Source organism: Coccinella septempunctata, chromosome 2 (assembly GCF_907165205.1).
Source record: "Coccinella septempunctata chromosome 2, icCocSept1.1, whole genome shotgun sequence".
Lineage (NCBI taxonomy): Eukaryota > Metazoa > Arthropoda > Insecta > Coleoptera > Coccinellidae > Coccinella > Coccinella septempunctata.
This window is the reverse complement of record NC_058190.1, coordinates 7,544,635-7,565,579: the sequence shown is the minus strand read 5'-3', so window position 1 is coordinate 7,565,579 and position 20,945 is coordinate 7,544,635. Positions and strand designations below refer to the sequence as shown.

The following is a 20,945-nucleotide window of genomic DNA, read 5'->3' as shown; positions in this document are numbered from 1 at the left end:
GCAGATCATAATATGGGTTAATTTTAAACACGCTTCATTTAATTCGTGAAAATAAATGCTACGAGAGTGTGATTTCAAACCTTTTACCGCACGCATTTCAAGTCGCAAAAAGTCACTTTACCAAACAGTGCGGGAAACGCATATGACTGCTTCAAAGAAATAGCAGGCGTTTTTTCCGCACTCAGTGCATATGGTGGTCACTTATTGGAGCTTTCTGAAGGACGAATTTTTTTTACATCACATAAAGGTATCAGCGTTAGAGTTCATATGAAATAAATATTTGCATGGTACATATTTAAGCTATTATAATGTTCACCCTAGAAAGGAGATGTGTTCCTTGTTTGAGGCGGACATCGAAGCTGCTATATGTACCTATAACTGCTCTTTATTTGATACAAAAGGAACTTGGGAGCCATGAACTGTTGTAGGAGTCTGCAGAGAAAGTGAGGTTTTGGTTCAGCCTTTGCGTGACAGGTGGCGTATCGTGATGAGAATATATCAAAGCGGCGTCCCAAGATCGCATAAGACTACCATCCTCCGCTCGGGAGATTCAGTGCTACACTGTACTGACGAGGGAAAATGATCCCGAAACCGGTCTACAGTTGTACTTGAATTTGCGACTTCTCTGGGACTTCCTATGATAGTTCATGACTAACTCACATTATTGGAACTTCGGAATTGTTGTTTCCATTAATTTTTCGCTCTTTATTTGTACTGTGCGTGGTATATTTATGTGATAATACAAGGAATACATGCATGATACATGTCTAATTCATAGCTGTTCTATACGGTCACCTGGGAACCCTTAACATTGGCTTAAAGATAGTCTGTTTTTCTTACATTATTTGTTGGGTAATATTTGAGAATACCAAGAACCCCAATTTGCTTAGTCGTCTTCAATTCTTTAGATTCACTAAGGGTAGTTTTCTATGGATGCGTCACCTCTTTCTGGGCCTATATTATTATCAGTTTTTTTTTAAGATGCGTGTATCAAAATATCAATTCTTGCAACTGTTTGTGAAAGAAATTACTCTTGATAAATTTCCTAAAAATCATGCGTTTTTGAGTAACTTGAGTTTGAACATATATTCTTCTTGAAGATAATAACTAAGAGCAAGGGTAAACCAAAATTATCCACTGAGCTTCTGAATAGTGCTGAGATTGATAGAAAGATAAGAAATATAGTGTTCGTCAAATAACCTTACGCTGATCGAAATCGTTTATTGATGCATGGTGTTAGGGAGAGAAGTTCCGAAACGAACTCATTTTTTGCATTTAGTTTGGAGGTACTTGAATTTTTTTTTCAAAAATACGTTATTAAAATTAAATTCTTACAGAAGTATATGCGCTACTTCGATTTCTTGGATCCACTAAGGGCGGCTTTTATACGATGATATACAAATTAATCGCTATAATTTTTTTTTAGCCGATGCGTTGCAATACCATAAAATATCTGCTCAGTTTAATTCCAGTCATTTTTCTGGTTTCTGATTAAAATAAAACTTAAAGATTGCTTTTCAGGTGCCAAATTTTCATTTAAAATTACCTACATGAAAGACGCCCTATTTCATAACATCAAATCATTGAATTTTTCTAGAACTATTCATTTACACCCTGCATAGGAGGCTGAATACTTTTGAAGTTGTGTAGTTACCTGGAATTACGTATGGTTTTCCCTGTCCATTCGAACTACCTCCTGGTCCTTGTATTGCCGATACAGTTATATCAAAAATATCTCCTAATTGTCCAATTGGTGGTCTTGTAATTATAGGCTGTCTGTGTACTCCTGGTTTATATTCAGTATCATCTAATACTATTCCTGGCCTTGGTCTGTAAGGATAATAGGAATATCCTTGCTGAGAATGATTGGAAGCTGTGGAGGAAAATTACCAAATGAAACAATTAATTATGAAATACAATGAAAACATTATCAACGAAATATCTACAAATGCCACGATATTAATCGAATTAGTCACACCATCATTCGGGGAAGCGGCGGAAAGACCATTTCCATCGAGAAAAAGTATGAAGTATTCTAGTATATGCTCTTTCCCTTAGCCTTGTAACTCATTTTGTCAAGTGAAAAGAGAATTTTTTCTTAGTTTAATTAGTACAATCTACCCTATCAGTATGTTACACTTACTTTGAGACATAGGGCAGACTGATGAGGTCAACTGAAGCCGAAAACATAATCAGCACGTACACTTCTTCGATATAAATGGTCTTTCTATTAATTCTCTGAATGATGGTATGTGGCTTGTGCGATTGATCGTAAAATTTGTTGATAGTACCTCTGAATATGGATGGCAGCTTTATGTGTCAATTTCATTTCACTATCAAAGAAAAAGTGGACCATGCTCAAAAATATCAACTTTCACTTTGAATTACGCAACTTTTCATGCATAATTGGCAGTTGGTCATGAACCCTTTACAAAGGTTGGAAGTTGAGTTTTCACATGGCAACCCTAACATTTTGTGCCGAAAATGGATACATTTTATTGCTGAGGATGACTGATTTTTTTTTATTGGTAGCGATGAAATAGTTAAACGAATTGAATTAAGATTTTCACTTCTTTTGTATTTTATAGTCAATGCCCAGTCAACCAGAAATGTAACAGTAAGTCGCAGGGAGTACCCAAAAATATCGCATTGAAGCACTTCTTTGAGAAGTTTCATGGATGTACTTAAGATTTCACATTGTGGACATTAACGTCCGCATATTGTTAAGTTTGCGAATTCCTCAACTTTAGATCCCTAGTGGTTGCATGTAACATCATATCGAGATGTTCCGATGAAGTGAACATAGCTACTATTATGCGACTTCTCTCTGTTGATATTTTTGAAATATTGAATCTGTGATATTTTTAGAACATGAAATGATGTGTTGTGAATAAATTTCGATGAACTCTACCCAGCGACTTCTCTGAGAAAAACTTTCAGTAACTGTCTGAAATGTTCTATTTATCAGCACGTGGTCTCGAGGTTAACTCATAACCTAAATCCCGCTATGCAAAACGTGGTGTGAAGTGTTTCGTTTTGTGACTGCGTTGTGTTGAGAGAATGAACAAACAAAATCTTTATGAATGAATTTTAAGAATAATTCTCTTAACCGAGCTGTTCTATTATTAAATTTCGTTTTAGTTAAGTGTTACTTGACGTTGATTGATTAATTAACGTGCAGTAAAAGGTGAGTAGTTATATAACCTATTGAAATAATGACTACATCATGATCACTTCTTGGCCCTCTTATCCTCCCCATTTTTGCACCTTTGTAACGTTCAACTTTCAACATACCTCCATATGAATTTAGGTGATAAGTAACATTCACAACCTTCAAAATCAAACTTGGAATTGATTTGAATCATCGAGAGGACTTCAAATTATTATTTTAGATACTGTGCTGGAAAAAATCACCTTCTACTGTTGTTAGATTTTTCATGACACTCAATTTATTACTATCAATACAGCTCTGATTTTTTCTTCTTCAGCTGGACCATGCCGTTCCTGAAGTGAACTGAAGATTTATAACAAGATATGTGTTCTTTATTTTATATATTTGGATTTGTATGAAACATATTAATCTTGAATAAAAAGATATCAGTAATTCATATAGTTGTTCAATTTCCCTTTTGAGGATGAGAGCAGAATGCGAAGTATATTTTTCGCATTCTTTTTTTTTTCTGAAATTGAGTTTACGAGTATATAAAATTTTGATTCATTTTCAGGCAGTTCTTACTGTTAATTCAATTTCAGAAATATTGTAGCTTGGGTCACTTTTCCTCGGAACGCCTCGAATATAGAGTGCAAATTGATTGCCACGATGGTAATTATCAAATTGAACATGAATATAACTTCAATAGAGGATACACTTTGGTGGTTTATTCTGTCAAAATAATCGTTCCAAAAACCTCCAAAATGAGAAGTCGCAAAGTTGCTGTCTAGGGTGCTTTTTTTACACCTACTATGTGATGTACTGGGTAATTACCCGCGATATGCGATGTTGCGGACATTAAGCACTCTCCAGTAAGTACTGGTGGCCTTTTTTTAAATCAACATTGTGAAGTCGCATTTCCACAGTGGTAATTCCCAACAACTTCCCTGTGACTGAAACTGGTTGACTGGGTGATATACTTTAAGTAGTAATGGATGTTTTTGAATAGTTATAGAAAACATGCCTTTCTCGAAAGGTAGTAATTGATAATATTTGATTGATAAGTACGTTTTTTCTTCGATAAATTTATTTTATTTTATTTATTTTTATTCCATGAAGATAGGAATACAAACAGGTGTTCCAACCCAAAAATTACCCAATTACCCAAATTACTACTCATACGCATGTTTTATATAATAATCCAAAAAAATCCCTAATTTCCAGAATGTATGTATGTATTCAATAAGTTCATATCCATAACTATAATGAAAAAGTTGATTTTTCTACTGCGGAGTAAATAACGAGGATATGATTTTGTGCTTTACTTTTTACTCACTCTGTAATTGTGTGAATCATTTATGGTGCATATTAAAGTGGTTATCAACAACAAAGACGTAATTTGCGTATCAAGTATCAACAATAGAGGATAAAGGGATGGTAGCAAGTCCCCAGCACATCGATTAAGTTGTAGTAATTCGAAATGATTATTCTAAAAGAAATATTATTCTGAGAAATAAAATCAGAGCCAACCCAACCCACATTTTCACAAGAGAATTGAAATACAGGGTGGCCATTTGAAAACGAAACCGACGAGATTACAGACAAAATAAATTTTTTCGATAGAAATGCTCGGACAGGTCGATTTTTGTTTCGAGGGGGACAACTTAAGATGTAGGTTACGGACGCATAGCGCTTCAACCCTTGCTACTACAACCCTCACCCCCAATTTTTGAATAGAGAAGATGGGGTGAGTGATACCTCATTTGAAAGGTATTTTTATACTGATTTCAGCACAGTAATTGTTTTTTCATTTTATGCATTAGTTCTCGAAATATTCTCAACTAAGTATTTGAAAATGAAGTGGTGTTTTCATGGCACTTGTAGTGTTTTTTTGTGAAAAATCGGCATTTTGAGCTTCAAAACAACCATGACTGTGGCTTCCTTCCTCCAATCCACTGACATAGAAATCTTTAATCAAGATGTCGAACAAACAAAGCGTATTGCGAAGGAACTCAATCTTGCTGAAACTCAATCTAAATTATCTTCGATATAATTTGCAGTATTTCCAATAACATGCGGTAACACTTGATCGATAGAAATCTCCAAAACGTCCAAATACGTACATATCTCTAATTAGATTACCAGGTAAGAAAATCAAATCATTAATGGTGCCACAGAAATATTCCAGTCCCAATTCGTGAAACGATTTCCGACTTAATTATGAAGTGTTTTCTCAGTTGGCTTCAATAAGGTTTTCATTTTGTTGATTATTGAATTCATATCTTTTTCAAAAAAATGAGAATCGGACTGGAATATTTCTGTGGCATCATTAATGATTTGATTTTCTTACCTGGGAATCTGATATGAATATGTACGTATTTGGACTTTTTGGAGATTTCTATCGATCAAGTGTTACCGCATGTTATTGGAAATACCTACTGCAAATTATATCGAAGATAATTTAGATTGAGTTTCAGCAAGATTGAGCTCCTTCGCAATACGCTTTGTTTGTTCGTCATCTTGATTAAAGATTTCTATGTCAGTGGATTGGAGGAAGGAAGCCACAGTCATGGTTGTTTTGAAGCTCAAAATGTCGATTTTTCACAAAAAAACACTACAAGTGCCATGAAAACACCACTTCATTTTCAAATACTTAGTTATGAATATTTCGAGAACTAATGCATAAAATGAAAAAACAATTACTGTGCTGAAATCAGTATAAAAATAACTTTCAAATGAGGTATCACTCACCCCATCTTCTCTATTCAAAAATTGGGGGTGAGGGTTGTAGTAGCAAGGGTTGAAGCGCTATGCGTCCGTAACCTACATCTTAAGTTGTCCCCCTCGAAACAGAAATCGACCTGTCCGAGCATTTCTATCGAAAAAATTTATTTCGTCTGTAATCTCGTCTGTTTCGTTTTCAAATGGCCACCCTGTATTTAAAAATAATACGTTGTAAAACACATCAAAGAAGCAAAACATCTGAAGAAAAAAGATTCGGAACTTCGTCATTGTTTTCCAACACTGACTATCGTATGAAACAATATTGTACAAGACCATTGGTTGAATATTGATGAGTATATCCATATAGATTGGTATTACTATCTCATATTTATGAGTGGTCGGAAATAGTCCAATTATAGTGCCATCGAAATTCAGCGGACATTAAATGTGGGCATTCGATAATATTTAGGTACTCCATTCACATTGATCAAATCAGTCGATTGGCCATGGAATAACCTTTCTTATATTTTGAACTAGAACGACGTAAGGTTGATGCACTTGTAATGTCGTTGATATCAAAACGACGTTGCCAAAACCATTTATCGAATACCTTTTTTTGTGCATGTTACAAAACCGCCGATAGTGCTACCCTAAAAGGAATCAAAATGTATCAGGAAGTTGTTAATTTGAATTAATAGGTGCTCATTAGGTAGCGAATATATTCGATATACCTAACTAAATTAATATTATAATTCATCTTAATCTGAACGATTCATATTTTAACTACATTGTACATATTTCCATAATCAGGAAAATTATTAGTAAAGAGGATGAAAAAGAATTCCTGGTGGCAGTTGAGGGCTTTAATTATTAAAGATCCAGCAATGACAAATTTGTAATTATGACTTGTACTTTCCAAATGATCTACAATGACAAATTTTGAATTATAACTTGAAAAAGAACACTTTTATATTGACACACAACTCCCAAATATACGGAAAATAATATGAAATATACCTAAAGGGGGATGAACAGCACTTTTAAAATTTCAAAATCGATAAATTGTTCAAATACAATGAAGTTTTCATGTGAAAAAGCATCTCATTCCTACAGAAAATAATTTCTTGCGAAAATGTTAACAATATACGAGGAAGTATTGAAAAATTCTTAGCCTACTATAGAACCAAACGAATTTCAATGTCAAAATATAACGTGCGTTCAAAAAAATTCGTCATCAAGTAGGCTATGTAATTTTAAACGTCGATATTGCGTATCTAAACGTAGTTCTTAGCTTGTGCTCTATTATTATTACAGGTTAGCTGTCAAGTTAGCGTTTTGGATTGTTGTTAAATTAAAATTATCAGCAAATAATAAAGATGGTTTTTACCGACTTACAAAAAGCATTCGTTATTGAATCCTACTTCAGAAATGGGGAGAAAATACAAGGCGAGTGGAAATATTCTGTTGAGAAATGTCTCAGCGACTTCAGGATCGAGTATCCCAACGTGCTGTAGATTACCAATCTTTCCAGAGTACTGTTTCGCGATGTGTGAGCGTTTTTCGTGAAACAGGTAGCGTTCAAAGAAAAAAAGGAAGTGGTCGACCAAAGAAGAGAACACCCGAGTTAATCGAAAATGTTGAGAATGTGATGACAGAAGCTCCACGAACCTCTGTTCGGGTTTTATCTCAACTAGCTGGAGTCTCTGTTGGTACATGTCACACAATTTTGAAAGAAGACATTAATTTGTATCCTTATAGATTGACATGCTATCAGAAGATTGAAGATGTTGATTACCCTCGTAGAATGGCCTTCTGTCAGTGGTTTCTAAACAAACGGGTGTGAAGGCAGCAACGGTTTCCAGCAACGGTTTTTTCATTTTCGCTTTTACCATACAGATTGTAAAAATACCTGTTGTTCGGGATTTTTTGATATGAATGGGTTATTTAGAACATTATAAACACAGTCTATAGGGTGAAATAATTTGTGCATCGAAAACTACCCCCACCAACCCCCCGAAATTTAACTATCTTGATGCACAGTGAAAAAACCCCGTTGCTCGGAGTTTTTCTATGAAAATGGGTTCTTACCCACATACTGAACACGATCTATAGGGTGAAATAATTTGTGCATCAAAAACTACCCCCCTCCAACCCTCTAATGTTGAACTATCTTGATACAGTAAAAAGTGTGAAAAAAAACCGTTGCTCGTAGTTTTTTGATGGAAATGGGTTGTTACCAACATACTAAACACGATCTATAGGGTGAAATAATTTGTGCATCAAAAACTACCCCTCCTTCAACCCTCTAATGTTGAACTATCTTGATACAGTAAAAAGTGTAAAAAAAAAACCGTTGCTCGTAGTTTTTTGATGGAAATGGGTTGTTACCAACATACTGAACACGTATTGAGGATGTTCGGAATGATTAATTCCCATAAAAAAACCCGAGCAACAGTTTTTTTTTACACTTGTTACTGCATCAATAGAGTTCAACTTCAGAGGGTTGGAGGGGGGTAGTTTTTGATGCACAAATTATTTCACCATATAGATCGTGTTAAGTATGTTGGTAACAACCCATTTCCATCAAAAAACTACGAGCAACGGTTTTTTTTCACACTTTTTACTGTATCAAGATAGTTCAACATTAGAGGGTTGGAGGGGGGTAGTTTTTGATGCACAAATTATTTCACCCTATAGATCGTGTTTAGTATGTTGGTAACAACCCATTTCCATCAAAAAACTACGAGCAACGGTTTTTTTTTTCACACTTTTTACTGCATCAAGATAGTTCAACTTCAGAGGGTTGAAGGAGGGGTAGTTTTCGATGCACAAATTATTTCACCCTATAGATCGTGTTAAGTATGTTGGTAACAACCCATTTCCATCAAAAAACTACGAGCAACGGTTTTTTTTCACACTTTTTACTGTATCAATAGAGTTCAACTTCAGAGGGTTGAAGGGGGGTAGTTTTTGATGCACAAATTATTTCACCCTATAGATCGTGTTTAGTATGTTGATAGCAACCCATTTCCATCAAAAAACTACGAGCAACGGTTTTTTTTTCACACTTTTTACTGTATCAAGATAGTTCAACTTCAGAGGGTTGAAGGAGGGGTAGTTTTCGATGCACAAATTATTTCACCCTATAGATCGTGTTTAGTATGTTGGTAACAACCCATTTCCATCAAAAAACTACGAGCAACGGTTTTTTTTTTCAAACTTTTCACTGTATCAAGATAGTTCAACTTCAGAGGGTTGGAGGGGGGTAGTTTTTGATGCACAAATTATTTCACCCTATAGATCGTGTTTAGTATGTTGGTAACAACCCATTTCCATCAAAAAACTACGAGCAACGGTTTTTTTTCACACTTTTTTTGTGTATCAATAGAGTTCAACTTCAGAGGGTTGAAGGGGGGTAGTTTTTGATGCACAAATTATTTCACCCTATAGATCGTGTTAAGTATGTTGGTAACAACCCATTTCCATCAAAAAACTACGAGCAACGGTTTTTTTTCACACTTTTTACTGTATCAATAGAGTTCAACTTCAGAGGGTTGAAGGGGGGTAGTTTTTGATGCACAAATTATTTCACCCTATAGATCGTGTTTAGTATGTTGGTAACAACCCATTTCCATCAAAAAACTACGAGCAACGGTTTTTTTTTCACACTTTTTACTGTATCAATAGAGTTCAACTTCAGAGGGTTGAAGGGGGGTAGTTTTTGATGCACAAATTATTTCACCCTATAGATCGTGTTTAGTATGTTGGTAACAACCCATTTCCATCAAAAAACTACGAGCAACGGTTTTTTTTTTCACACTTTTTACTGTATCAAGATAGTTCAACATTAGAGGGTTGGAGGGGGGTAGTTTTTAATGCACAAATTATTTCACCCTATAGATCGTGTTTAGTATGTTGGTAACAACCCATTTCCATCAAAAAACTACGAGCAACGGTTTTTTTTTTCAAACTTTTCACTGTATCAAGATAGTTCAACTTCAGAGGGTTGGAGGGGGGTAGTTTTTGATGCACAAATTATTTCTCCCTGTAGGTCGTGTTAAGTATGTTGGTAACAACCCATTTCCATCAAAAAACACCGAGCAACGGTTTTTTTTTACACTTGTTACTGCATCAATAGAGTTCAATTAGAGGGTTGAAGAAGGGGTAGTTTTTGATGCACAAATTATTTCACCCTATAGATCGTGTTCAGTATGTTGGTAACAACCCATTTCCATCAAAAAACTACGAGCAACGGTTTTTTTTCACACTTTTTACCGTATCAAGATATTTAAACTTCAGAGGGTTGAAGGAGGGTAGTTTTTGATGCACAAATTATTTCACCCTATAGATCGTGTTTAGTATGTTGGTAACAACCCATTTCCATCAAAAAACTACGAGCAACGGTTTTTTTTCACACTTTTTACTGTATCAAGATAGTTCAACATTAGAGGGTTGGAGGGGGGTAGTTTTTGATGCACAAATTATTTCACCCTATAGATCGTGTTCAGTATGTGGGTAAGAACCCATTTTCATAGAAAAACTCCGAGCAACGGGGTTTTTTCACTGTGCATCAAGATAGTTAAATTTCGGGGGGTTGGTGGGGGTAGTTTTCGATGCACAAATTATTTCACCCTATAGACTGTGTTTATAATGTTCTAAATAACCCATTCATATCAAAAAATCCCGAACAACAGGTATTTTTACAATCTGTATGGTAAAAGCGAAAATGAAAAAACCGTTGCTGCCTTCACACCCGTTCTAAACAAATTCATCGATAACCTGAATAAAGTTTTCTTCTCCGACGAAGCCTGGTTTCATCTTTCTGGATATGTCATATCCCAAAATATGAGAATGTGGAGCAGTCAAAAACCGCAAAATTTTCACATTGAGACATCACTTCATTCTCAAAAAATTGGAGTTTGGTGTGCTATCAGTCAGAGAAGAATTGTTGGACCTATTTTCTTTGACGGAACTTTAACAGCGGAACGCTATAAAGAGGATATTATCATGCTTTTTATAGCTGAATTAAATTTCGAAGAATAGTCATATAGTTATTTTCAACAAGATGGAGCCAGAGCACACACAGCTGTAGAAACATTGGCTACACTAAGGAATATTTTTCAGGATCGACTCATTAGCCTCAATACTGAAAATGAATTTCCTCCAAGATCGTGTGATCTTACACCATGTGATTTCTTCTTATGGCCTCATTTGAAGAATTTTATCTTCCAATCACCTATTTCTGATCTGGACGAACTCAAGACTAGGATCATTGAAAATGATGAACGCGTTCATATGAAATATTCAGTGCTTCAGATATCCGTTTTAGCCCAATTCGATGGTCTGATAAAATCATGTCATGATATTTTCGGGGACTGACACAGAAACTGGCCTTCCGATCGGTCATCATATTTAATGGAAAATTCACCTCTTTTGAAGCTTGCAGTCCAATTTTTCACGGTCGCATACGAAGGACATTGATCACCAAGTATTAAGCATATCTTCGTAAATCTGCTTACCTCTTAACTCTTTTAAATACAGGTACTTGATGATGGCTCGATAATAAAAATTTTTGATTTTCACAATTTCAGTGGACATCTTCTTTCTTTTCATTTATGGCGTAACTCTGGTTCAATTTTTTGACATCAAGCTTCACACTGACACTTCTAATGAGTTATTGTTCGTTGCTTTGGTAACGTGAAAAAATTTTATGCATGGATCTAGACTAACTAGATATCAATACAACCTCGTATCCTATATTTAGATGAAAATATCATATTTGTATTCCTAAAAAAACTGATGTAACGTCTTCAACTAATAATCAAAAAGGATAAGCAACATTAAACTCTTCTCAAGCATCTGCATGTTATGTGTCATGTGTCAATAATTCTATTCTATGTTCATCACATATTTTCTGATTTATATTTCCGAAGTAAATTCACATTTTGATAAAATACGTATTCACTAAGATTTTTACCCAGAACAGACAACATAGCGCTGATTTAAAACCCCTTGTTTTAACAAACGTCATTACCTAACATATTCGTACTCTACAGTGTGGAAAGTGTCAATTTTCCATGGTCAGCTGACTGCTTTCATGAAAGTGAAAGGGGTATAGGTAAATAAATTCAAATCTCAACAACTTACATGAGTGAACGATGGTAGAATTACTCCGGGAAGAACCATCTGCTGAAGTTGATGCAATAGACAACAATTCTGAGGTTGGAGTCTTCACACTACTCGTATTTTCCACTATACCACCTTGGGATGATTGAAGTACTTCAGAGACAGAGGATTCCAAAACCGGGGAGATTCTCATTTCAGTGTTGCTTTCGATCGAACTCAAAGAAGTCTGATTCATCGTAGGAGTTATTGCTATTGGGATATCTGCAGTTGTTGTAGCAGACACATCCTTAATTTCCAAAGACTGATTGTTCGCCGGCAATTCTGCGGAGGTATTGTTATAGGTTTCTTGTTCCAAATCGGTGGTAGTTTCAGTTGAACTAGAGTTGTATTGACTAGAAGTTGTAACTGTACTAATTGCTGTTGAGTCTGGTAATGGAACGGTTGGTGTAACTGAAGTTGTCTTTGCAGAATATTTATCCTTTTTCGTTATTTTTTCTTTGTTCTTCTCAAATTCCATAGTTTCACGATCTAGTGTTTCTGAACCTTCCAAAATAACGTTTGTTGTAACTTCAGGAAGCTCCGCTTCGGTTGTCATATTTTCTCCAGGACTCTTATGAGTGACATTCTCCTCAGATACTTCTTCTTCATTTCCCAAATGCGATCCGAGATCTAAGTTGAAGATGTCTTCCATTGGTTTATCTGTGGTCAAACTGATATAGTCGGAAGGAAGAGGTTTGTAAGCAGGAATTGGACTTGGTCGTCTATTTCCAGCACCAGGCCTCCTTTGTGGCAACCTATTGTTCCATGGGGGGATAATGGTAGGTCTGTAAATGCCAGGTCTCTTATTTCCTGTCATCTGCTCACCGTACGGTCTAACAGGGGAAGAAGAAGGTGGGGGTATATCAAAAGGATAAGGAGTGGGTAATCTATTCGAAGACATTGAAGGGGCAGGAGGTGGCATCTGGCCTAAAGGAGGTGGAGGAAGTGGAGGTGCTGGTACATCAAAATCTGGAGGAAGTGCGGGCAAGTCACTGATTCTTGGTGGACCCCTGTTGTTAATTCTTGAAGATAAGGGTCTTAACGGCCGCCCCATGGATGGAACAGTGTTCGCTTGTACGTTCACATTTCCATTCAATAGTTTCACAATTCCTGTGATGATATCCTGTATATCTGGGTTCACCTGTCTTGCTTTACCCGGATGGCTGTAGAGGGAAGCAGTACTCTGATGAGACATCGTCGCAGTGGGGGTTATGGGTTGGGGCTCCTCCAGTGATCTCCCGTGAGGAGCCCTTTTCTCTTCCCCCGAAAACGATTCAGTTGTGGAGGATTGGATGTTTTCGATCAAATAATTTTCCTGAAACCAAAATCATGGTATAGGCATAATTGAATGTTTTTTCCGCACTCTCTACTTTTTTAAGAAGATGAGTTTTGGTATTTCAGTGATTATTAGATAAATTATTCGTTATAGATTAGTATTTCAAGTTGTTCTTTTCAATTCAAGAAAATTTTATACAACGTTTCCCAAATTTGAGATATGACATAATCGATCATTTTTTGAATGGCAATCAAAATTCACCAGGTACCAACTCTTTTCAAAGGTTGTATTAAGTTACACATATGTACCCAATATCAATTAAATCAAATTCTTATTCCTTGTCGTTGAAAACATCAACTATAATTCAAAATGAAGGAATCTAACTCAACTCAATGAAATAATTTTGGTAGTTTAAAAGTGGAACAAAGAAGTTAAATGAAAACAAGTGAGGTAAGTAGCCTCTTGTCGAACGAAGATTGGCGAGAAAATTCATTAGTTTGTCGTTTTTTGAGAATTAACTTTGTTGAAGACTTCCTGAAACCGATGAACTTGAGATTTCAAAAATCATCAACGAATACCTCTTGACTCGATATTCCATTTGTAAAATGCCTGCCTTATTTCATTGAGTAGGATCAGATTCGTCTATTTTCGAATTAGTTAATTTAACTAGTAAAGGAAATTTCATCACACCAGAAATGATCAATTAAGTGGAAAATAGCAAATATAATTACAATAGAAAAATAATAGATGAAGAAGAACTATAGAAATAAATCAAAGAAATTGGAACAACACAAGAAACTGAAAATCCAAAAAGTTAGTGATAAAGTGAAACAGATTGGAGAGATGTACATAAAGAAGATGAAGATGGACAGAAAGAAATGGACAAGACACACTAGATCCAAAAAAGAAGACTTAGGCGAATACTTGATGAAATTTTTTTTCAAATAATCGCTTTCGAATTTCGAATTTATTCATATTGTTGAAATTATGTCAGTTTGGAAAATTTGAAATATTCATGCCTAAAAATAAAAAATTTGATGACTATGTATTTTAATTTTGGGGATTTTGTTATGGTTCAAGTTTCCCAAATATAGTTTAATTAGTTTGTTCAATGAGCATAATAAATTAGTAGATGTGTGTTGAACCTATACCTATAAGTTTTAATCCCCTTGATTTAAATTGAAATTCGATGTATAAGCCATAATTTGGATAACTGTTCAGAACAATACCCTTCAATACCTTATATGTATGTCTTGAAAAATTAGGATGAGAATTTTAAAATTTCTTTTTAAGTTATATTTTAAGTTTGCTGTATTAGATTTTTTTTGCATCAAAAAGAGGAAATTCAAATTATTGATTAGTGACAACTCGATGGTACTATTCCATATGCGAGCTATGGATTTATATCAAGTGAAGACAGCCACAATGATCAGAAATTGAACTGAATATTGCTTGATTCGCTATATTTAATCATGTAGCTGACTGTCTGACTCAAGGCCTAATGACAAAAGACAAAAAATGAATGAAAGAAGTAGTATAAAAATATACACAAAGTACTTATAACTCACCGTTTTCGAAGGAGAAATATCTATATGTCTTCCAGACAATTCAACATCGTTGCTATCTAAAGCTTCCTCTATATTTTTGTACATGATATACTTCTCTCCATCGCTGGTTTTTGACAATATAGGATCCGCAGATCTCTGAAATCTCTGGTACTGCACTGATGAAGGCTTCACTTCATCAATCACTATTTCAGATAACACTGATTCTTTTGAAACCGTACTCAAGTGATTGTGATCTGTCGTTCTATCCTGAGTGTGGTGATAATCCAAATCAGGCTGTGACGATGATTTTGGCGAAATATACGAGTTGGAATTCATCTGATCATCACCTGGAAAAAAAGTGTCATTAAGTTTTCGAATATGGTACTCAAATAAAAATATCTTATATGTATATTGAACACAAACAGTTTAATTACACTGAATTGATCTAAATAATTTTTCCACCACAAGAAATCAACAGTATTTTGGAGTGACTACGCAAATTTTTTTCTCCATAAAGATATGATTCACATCGAATATTAACGTTCGACAAAAAAATATTTCAAAAACATTCGATAACAACTTTTTAGATCTAGGAAAGATTTACAAAAAAAAAGTCCTGGACATCTAAGTGTAGATTGTAAGTCCATTGTTAGTCCATAATGATCAATTGTATGATTATAAATTCTTTTCACAATTTTCATTTATTTGTTTACTACTTTGACAAAGAATTTTCAGTCTCCTTCGGCATCAAATCACATATATTTTGACCAATAGTTCGCAAAATGTTGTTAGATGAATTATTGAACATTCAAGCAACGAAATATGGTAACTGTTAAATGTGAGACATACATCATCCATCTAAAGACGAAGTAACAATTCGATTGATCCTTATATTATTTGAATGGCGCAGTAATATTTTTTCAATTAAAAAAAAAGGTTTTCAGTTCATGGATGAGTTTATCAAAAATGAAATCCTTACAGCTAAGCCAAGTGTTACATCTGGTTAATAATATCAATTTATTACTGAGGAAATTTCAAGGATATCCATATTATCATAAATCCAAATGGTAAAATTTCGAACAGAGCTCAGTTCCCTGATCCATGTTAGTGCTCTTCTAGTTTTCTTTTTTTTGCCTTGATCAACAACGATCAGCGTAGCTAGCATGTTGCAGATGAAAGAATAATCTTCATCAAAGGAGGAGATTTCTCATCTCACATCTGGTGAGGTGATAAAACCTCAGAGCGCATTGAACCACTTTCGCTACTATTTCACTGTTCATATCAATTTGGCAAAATTATTTTGGATCAAAAAAAAAATACTGCTAACCGTCATGAAGATGAGATATTCAATTTTGCATTAATTCCCATGATCTTTCATGGAACTGTATCGTCAAAGAAGCGTGAACATTTAAGTGGGCAAACACATAATTAATTTATCAGAAGAAATTCTGAACGTTAGTTGGTATTGATAATTTCTATTACTCGTTGGATCGTTCGACCATGAAAAAGAAAGTCTAACGGTAACAATTCCAACTTTTTTCGTATTGTAAATGGGTATACTTCTCTAGTTAACATAGTTTCAGAAAGAATGGAGAAATAAAATTTTTGTTTTTCGTTGAACCGAACTATTATCTGTCTCTGTGACATAGGTTTATCGAGTAGGCTAAGGCAATGCGGATGTTGAAAAACCATATGTTATAAAGTTTGTAATTAAAAACTACAATTATAGTCAAACTGGGATTTAATAAGGATTCAATTATTGCCAAATATTTCAATGTATAAATATGGTTCTTTAGTGACCTAATGAAACAAGGTTCTCATTTTTCAGTTATATCCCTGAAATCTGCATATCGACACCTTTTATTGTTGATGACAAGATAGAATATCATTCTACTCCGATTAATGAAACAACCAATATCCATACTATACCTTTTCAATTTCAAATTGGCGCTAATCAAAATCAAAATGACATTAGTCAAAATCAAATTGACAATATCAATTTCAAACTGGCATTAATCAAAAGCAAATTGGTATTAATCAAGTTCAAATTGGCATTTGAAATTTGAACTAGCAGGTATACCTGCTAGTTCAAATTTTTTTACAAAATACGATTCCTTTGTTTCCCTTATCAAATTATTCAGCAAATTTCTATACTCACAAAATTTTCGGTTATTTTCAGGATTAAAATTCTTTCTCAGCCATACCTTCATTTTGTCGCGTCGTTTAATAGATGTTATAAGCCCGATTGTAATCCAAGGTTGTTTTCTTTTATGATTTTTTGTCTTAATGTTTTTTGAATATGTTGCATTCTCTATATATTTTTTCAAAGGATTCAAAAAGTTAGTGCATGCAGTCTGAGGACCCGTTGCCAGCTCTCATTCATCAGTTGAGAGACTAGTTTGTCTCTATCAATGAAGGTCTTTTTTGTTGGGGCTTCATGTACAACATGTCTTTCAATGGACACAGTCCTGAGCGCAAGAAAAACTGCCCAGTGATCGGTGATCGAAGTTTTGATTATTCCTGGACACAACATTAAAGATTCACGAGTGTTTCCTCTGAGTTTTACAAAAATATGATCAATTATTGTGGCCGAAGTATTAGTAACCCGCGTAGGTGAATTAATCTGAGAAATGAATCCATATTGCCCCATACATGCCTGATATGCTAAACTATCTAAAGTATCTTCACCACCAATATCAATATTTATGTCACCCATAAAAATTTCAACATCCTCGAAGACGATATTCGCTAAATAATCTTGCAATTCTTCAATATAAAGTCTCATACTAGTAGAAGGGAGTCTGTATGAAGCAGTTAAACTATATTTTTTTTCATTCAAATCAAAGGTTAAATGTAACAGATTAGTTTCTGACAGATGTACAACCTGAACACACACATCTATAGACGATTTCACATACACCAATAAGCCGTCATTTTTATTGTAGTTTGAACAATTATAATATACATTGAAACCAGGAATATTATAATTAGATTCCTCAAACAATTCCCAACACTCCGACAGAACAATCACATGTAATTTATCGAGATCCAGGGCATTCAAGTATAACAACAGATTATCGTAATTTTTTTGTATACTACGTATATTAAAATGTACCAAATTTAGGAGTTTATCAGAATCAAACTCTTTTCTAGCATCATCAACATCAAAATACTCGTTCCTTCTGTCATCCAAATCTGATGAATTAACTTAATTAACGACACCTAAGTCGCTATCGCTTCACCCACCTGAAGATGCTACTGTGATAGCGAAACACGTATCGCGTTATTGGAAATAATATATTGCAGTTTTTAGTTCAAGCACATGGTTTTTGGACTACATAGTTTTCAGTTTTCATACTGGAAGAGCTGGAATTTTGGCCAATTTTCAGAGAAATTGTGAAATGTTCAAGGAACTTTGGTTTTTCGGAAAATTATTTGAAGGAATCGTATACAGGGAAGAGGGTCTTCAGGGTGGTGACAAACTCGATGCTCACCTTCCAAACTATACTAGATAGATATTTCGTTTATTGAAAAAAAGTGCTGCCTTTGCAAGTCGCCCAACATGACTTTCCTCAAAGTTTCTTTTGTTCTAGATAAATAATGAAAAATCTGAAATAACGCTATAGGTATATATCTTCTTTTTTACTGATGATTCCCATGGAATTTTGAAATCCTTCCATGTTGTCGTCAATTGAAGAAATTATACCATTTTTATTGAAATTGGCATTCTAGGTTTCAAGATACGACTTTCAACTTTTTTCGTCTTATGACAGCCATATTGAATTTTCGGATTGAGAAATGAATAATAATATTTGCATTCAACATTGGAGTTAGTTTTTTCAAATTTGAAGGAGGGGAATTTTGCGAAGATATATGCACTCATACCAGAGAAGATCTGAATTTTATTTATTTTATTTTCAAATTAGTGTTCTTCTCACGTTTTGAGGAATGAACGGAAAAATGCTATAAAATAAAAATTATTTTCTACTATCCCATCGAAAATCAACTTTACTGCACGTTATATCTTCGTTTTAATAAACGAATTACTTAGTGTCTAATAGAGACTGTCTAATGAAGAAATATTGGGATATATTTTTTCATTTTCGATAGATAAACTCTGTATGCAGATATTGCCCAAATTTCTACTATAGATATGTCAAAAACCAAATGTCAAAACTTTCATGTAGTTCCAGTGGCACCATAGTGAAAAACAAAGTTCTTGTTGTTAAACCCTATATCAAGTTGTATAGTAAGTCCGAAAAAATTCGTCGTCAAGAAGGCTATGGAATTTTGAAGGTTAATGTTCTGTGTAGATTGCAGATTTGAGGGAGGTTTCTTTGTACTTCGACCTTAAGGTCTATTGTGGCCCCCAGTTTCTTGCTTCTATTGAAACTATTTTCTACAGGAACATCTGCCTATAAAACAAAAAGGTTCCCGACAACTATATTGACCTCTAAATTTCCTTCGATTAGTTTTTGAGACTTTAATTATGATTACCGACCCACTATCTTCGATATCTGAAGATAGCATATTCACCAGCTCTTGTGTTCTGCAGGCGCCAAAGATTTCCATTATTAAAACAACCTTCAAAATTGTGAATGTAAAAATCTTATCAACAGAGGAAATCAAAATGAAACGTTTACATCAAAAAAACGTCATTAGGAGCTTCACTCAAGAATGTCTTGAGCTGCTCCCGGGACAACACTGCTGATTTTTTAGGAACGTATCCTTTATTTTTGTTCTTAACAAATGCTTCGACTTCATCGAATGATTTGACATCAGTTTTTTCCTTCAAATGTAGCATTGATCTTAACATCGATAGTTTCGGCCATAACGTGTTTGGTGAATATTTCTGCGACTGGGGATCGAATGAATTAATCATACATCAAGAATAACAAGAATCAGAGCAACATACCAAACCTTGGAAATATGCTAACAAAATATTATCGCTCACACCGTCCACCAAATTTTCTCTTTTCCACTCCTGAAAGCTTGAGATTTGGCCGGAACCAAAGATTCACGGGCTTTTGCCGATTGAGTTTCGACGTAGTTCGACATTATTTCAATAATTTTATTTCTGACAAGACGTCAAAATGAAACCAGTCAACCATGATTTTCAGAAACATGGCCCATAGCAACGTTAAAAATTTAATTATTACAAAAATATACAATCTAACAATGATTTCCCATAACAGATTATTTCAATCAGAAAAAAACTATTGATTACACCACGGGAAATATGAATATATTTCCCTAGTTGTAATAATAGCTATTCCAGAACGTTTCCAGACTTTTGAGCATTTTTTGATATGTCGTTCATCCCCAATTTTTTGGAGTTTATTTTTAAGAACTTCACTGCCGTTTCACGATCTGATTTTCTCTTCTTGCCTACTTTGTGACTTGACATTACCGTAAACTTAGCTTACTTTGTATACGAATTCTTTATTCAATTTGGTTTTGAAAATATAATAATTGATCAACTTTTTCCTTGCGTAGTTTCTGAGAAGGAACTAATAGGGAAAAATAATGAGTAATACCTAATAAAGTAGATATTATCAAAGAACCGACTTGCCAAACATCTAGAAGTGCATGGCGACTGACGGATCTAAATTGCAAAAGTGAAAACAGACCATTTCTCGTTTATTGCTGTGACTCACATACGTGAATTGTGGGCAGAACAGTGGAGAAAGTTTTATGCAAATGAATTTTCAAATACTTAGGATTCGAAAATACAAGCATCGATCGATATCATTACTCAACCGGTGAATATGAATTTCGTTTGATATTTAAAGCACTAACACCCTTTTGCACCAACGAATTTAAGGGAGGTAAACGTTAATGTTTACCTATTCCTGTGATTTCTATTATAATCTGCAGGAGAAATTAGAGAATTAAGTAAGCCTGCTTTATTTCATAAAGTAACAGAGTATCAAAGAGTTGTTACTCTTTGGTAAATCGTTGCTGCAAACGAGAATGAATGGGGCCAACTCAGAGAGTGGTTTTAATGCTTGACAATGGTTGAAGCGATGAGAACTATCATTATTAATTGTACAGGGTGAGCCTTCTACTCGTACCTACAAAT

General features: G+C 34.5%; 1 protein-coding gene across 1 annotated transcript in view; it reads right to left on the bottom strand.

The window, feature by feature from the left end:
* LOC123308395 overlaps window positions 1-20,945 on the bottom strand; it is a 44,385-nt gene that overhangs the window by 9,651 nt on the left and 13,789 nt on the right. The window contains exons 2-4 of the mRNA XM_044891018.1: window positions 14,885-15,210; window positions 12,023-13,355; window positions 1,655-1,873 (exon numbers count right to left, since the gene is read on the bottom strand). Coding sequence (XP_044746953.1) covers window positions 1,655-1,873; window positions 12,023-13,355; window positions 14,885-15,210 — 1,878 coding nt within the window. The remainder of the gene's footprint in view (window positions 1-1,654; window positions 1,874-12,022; window positions 13,356-14,884; window positions 15,211-20,945) is intronic.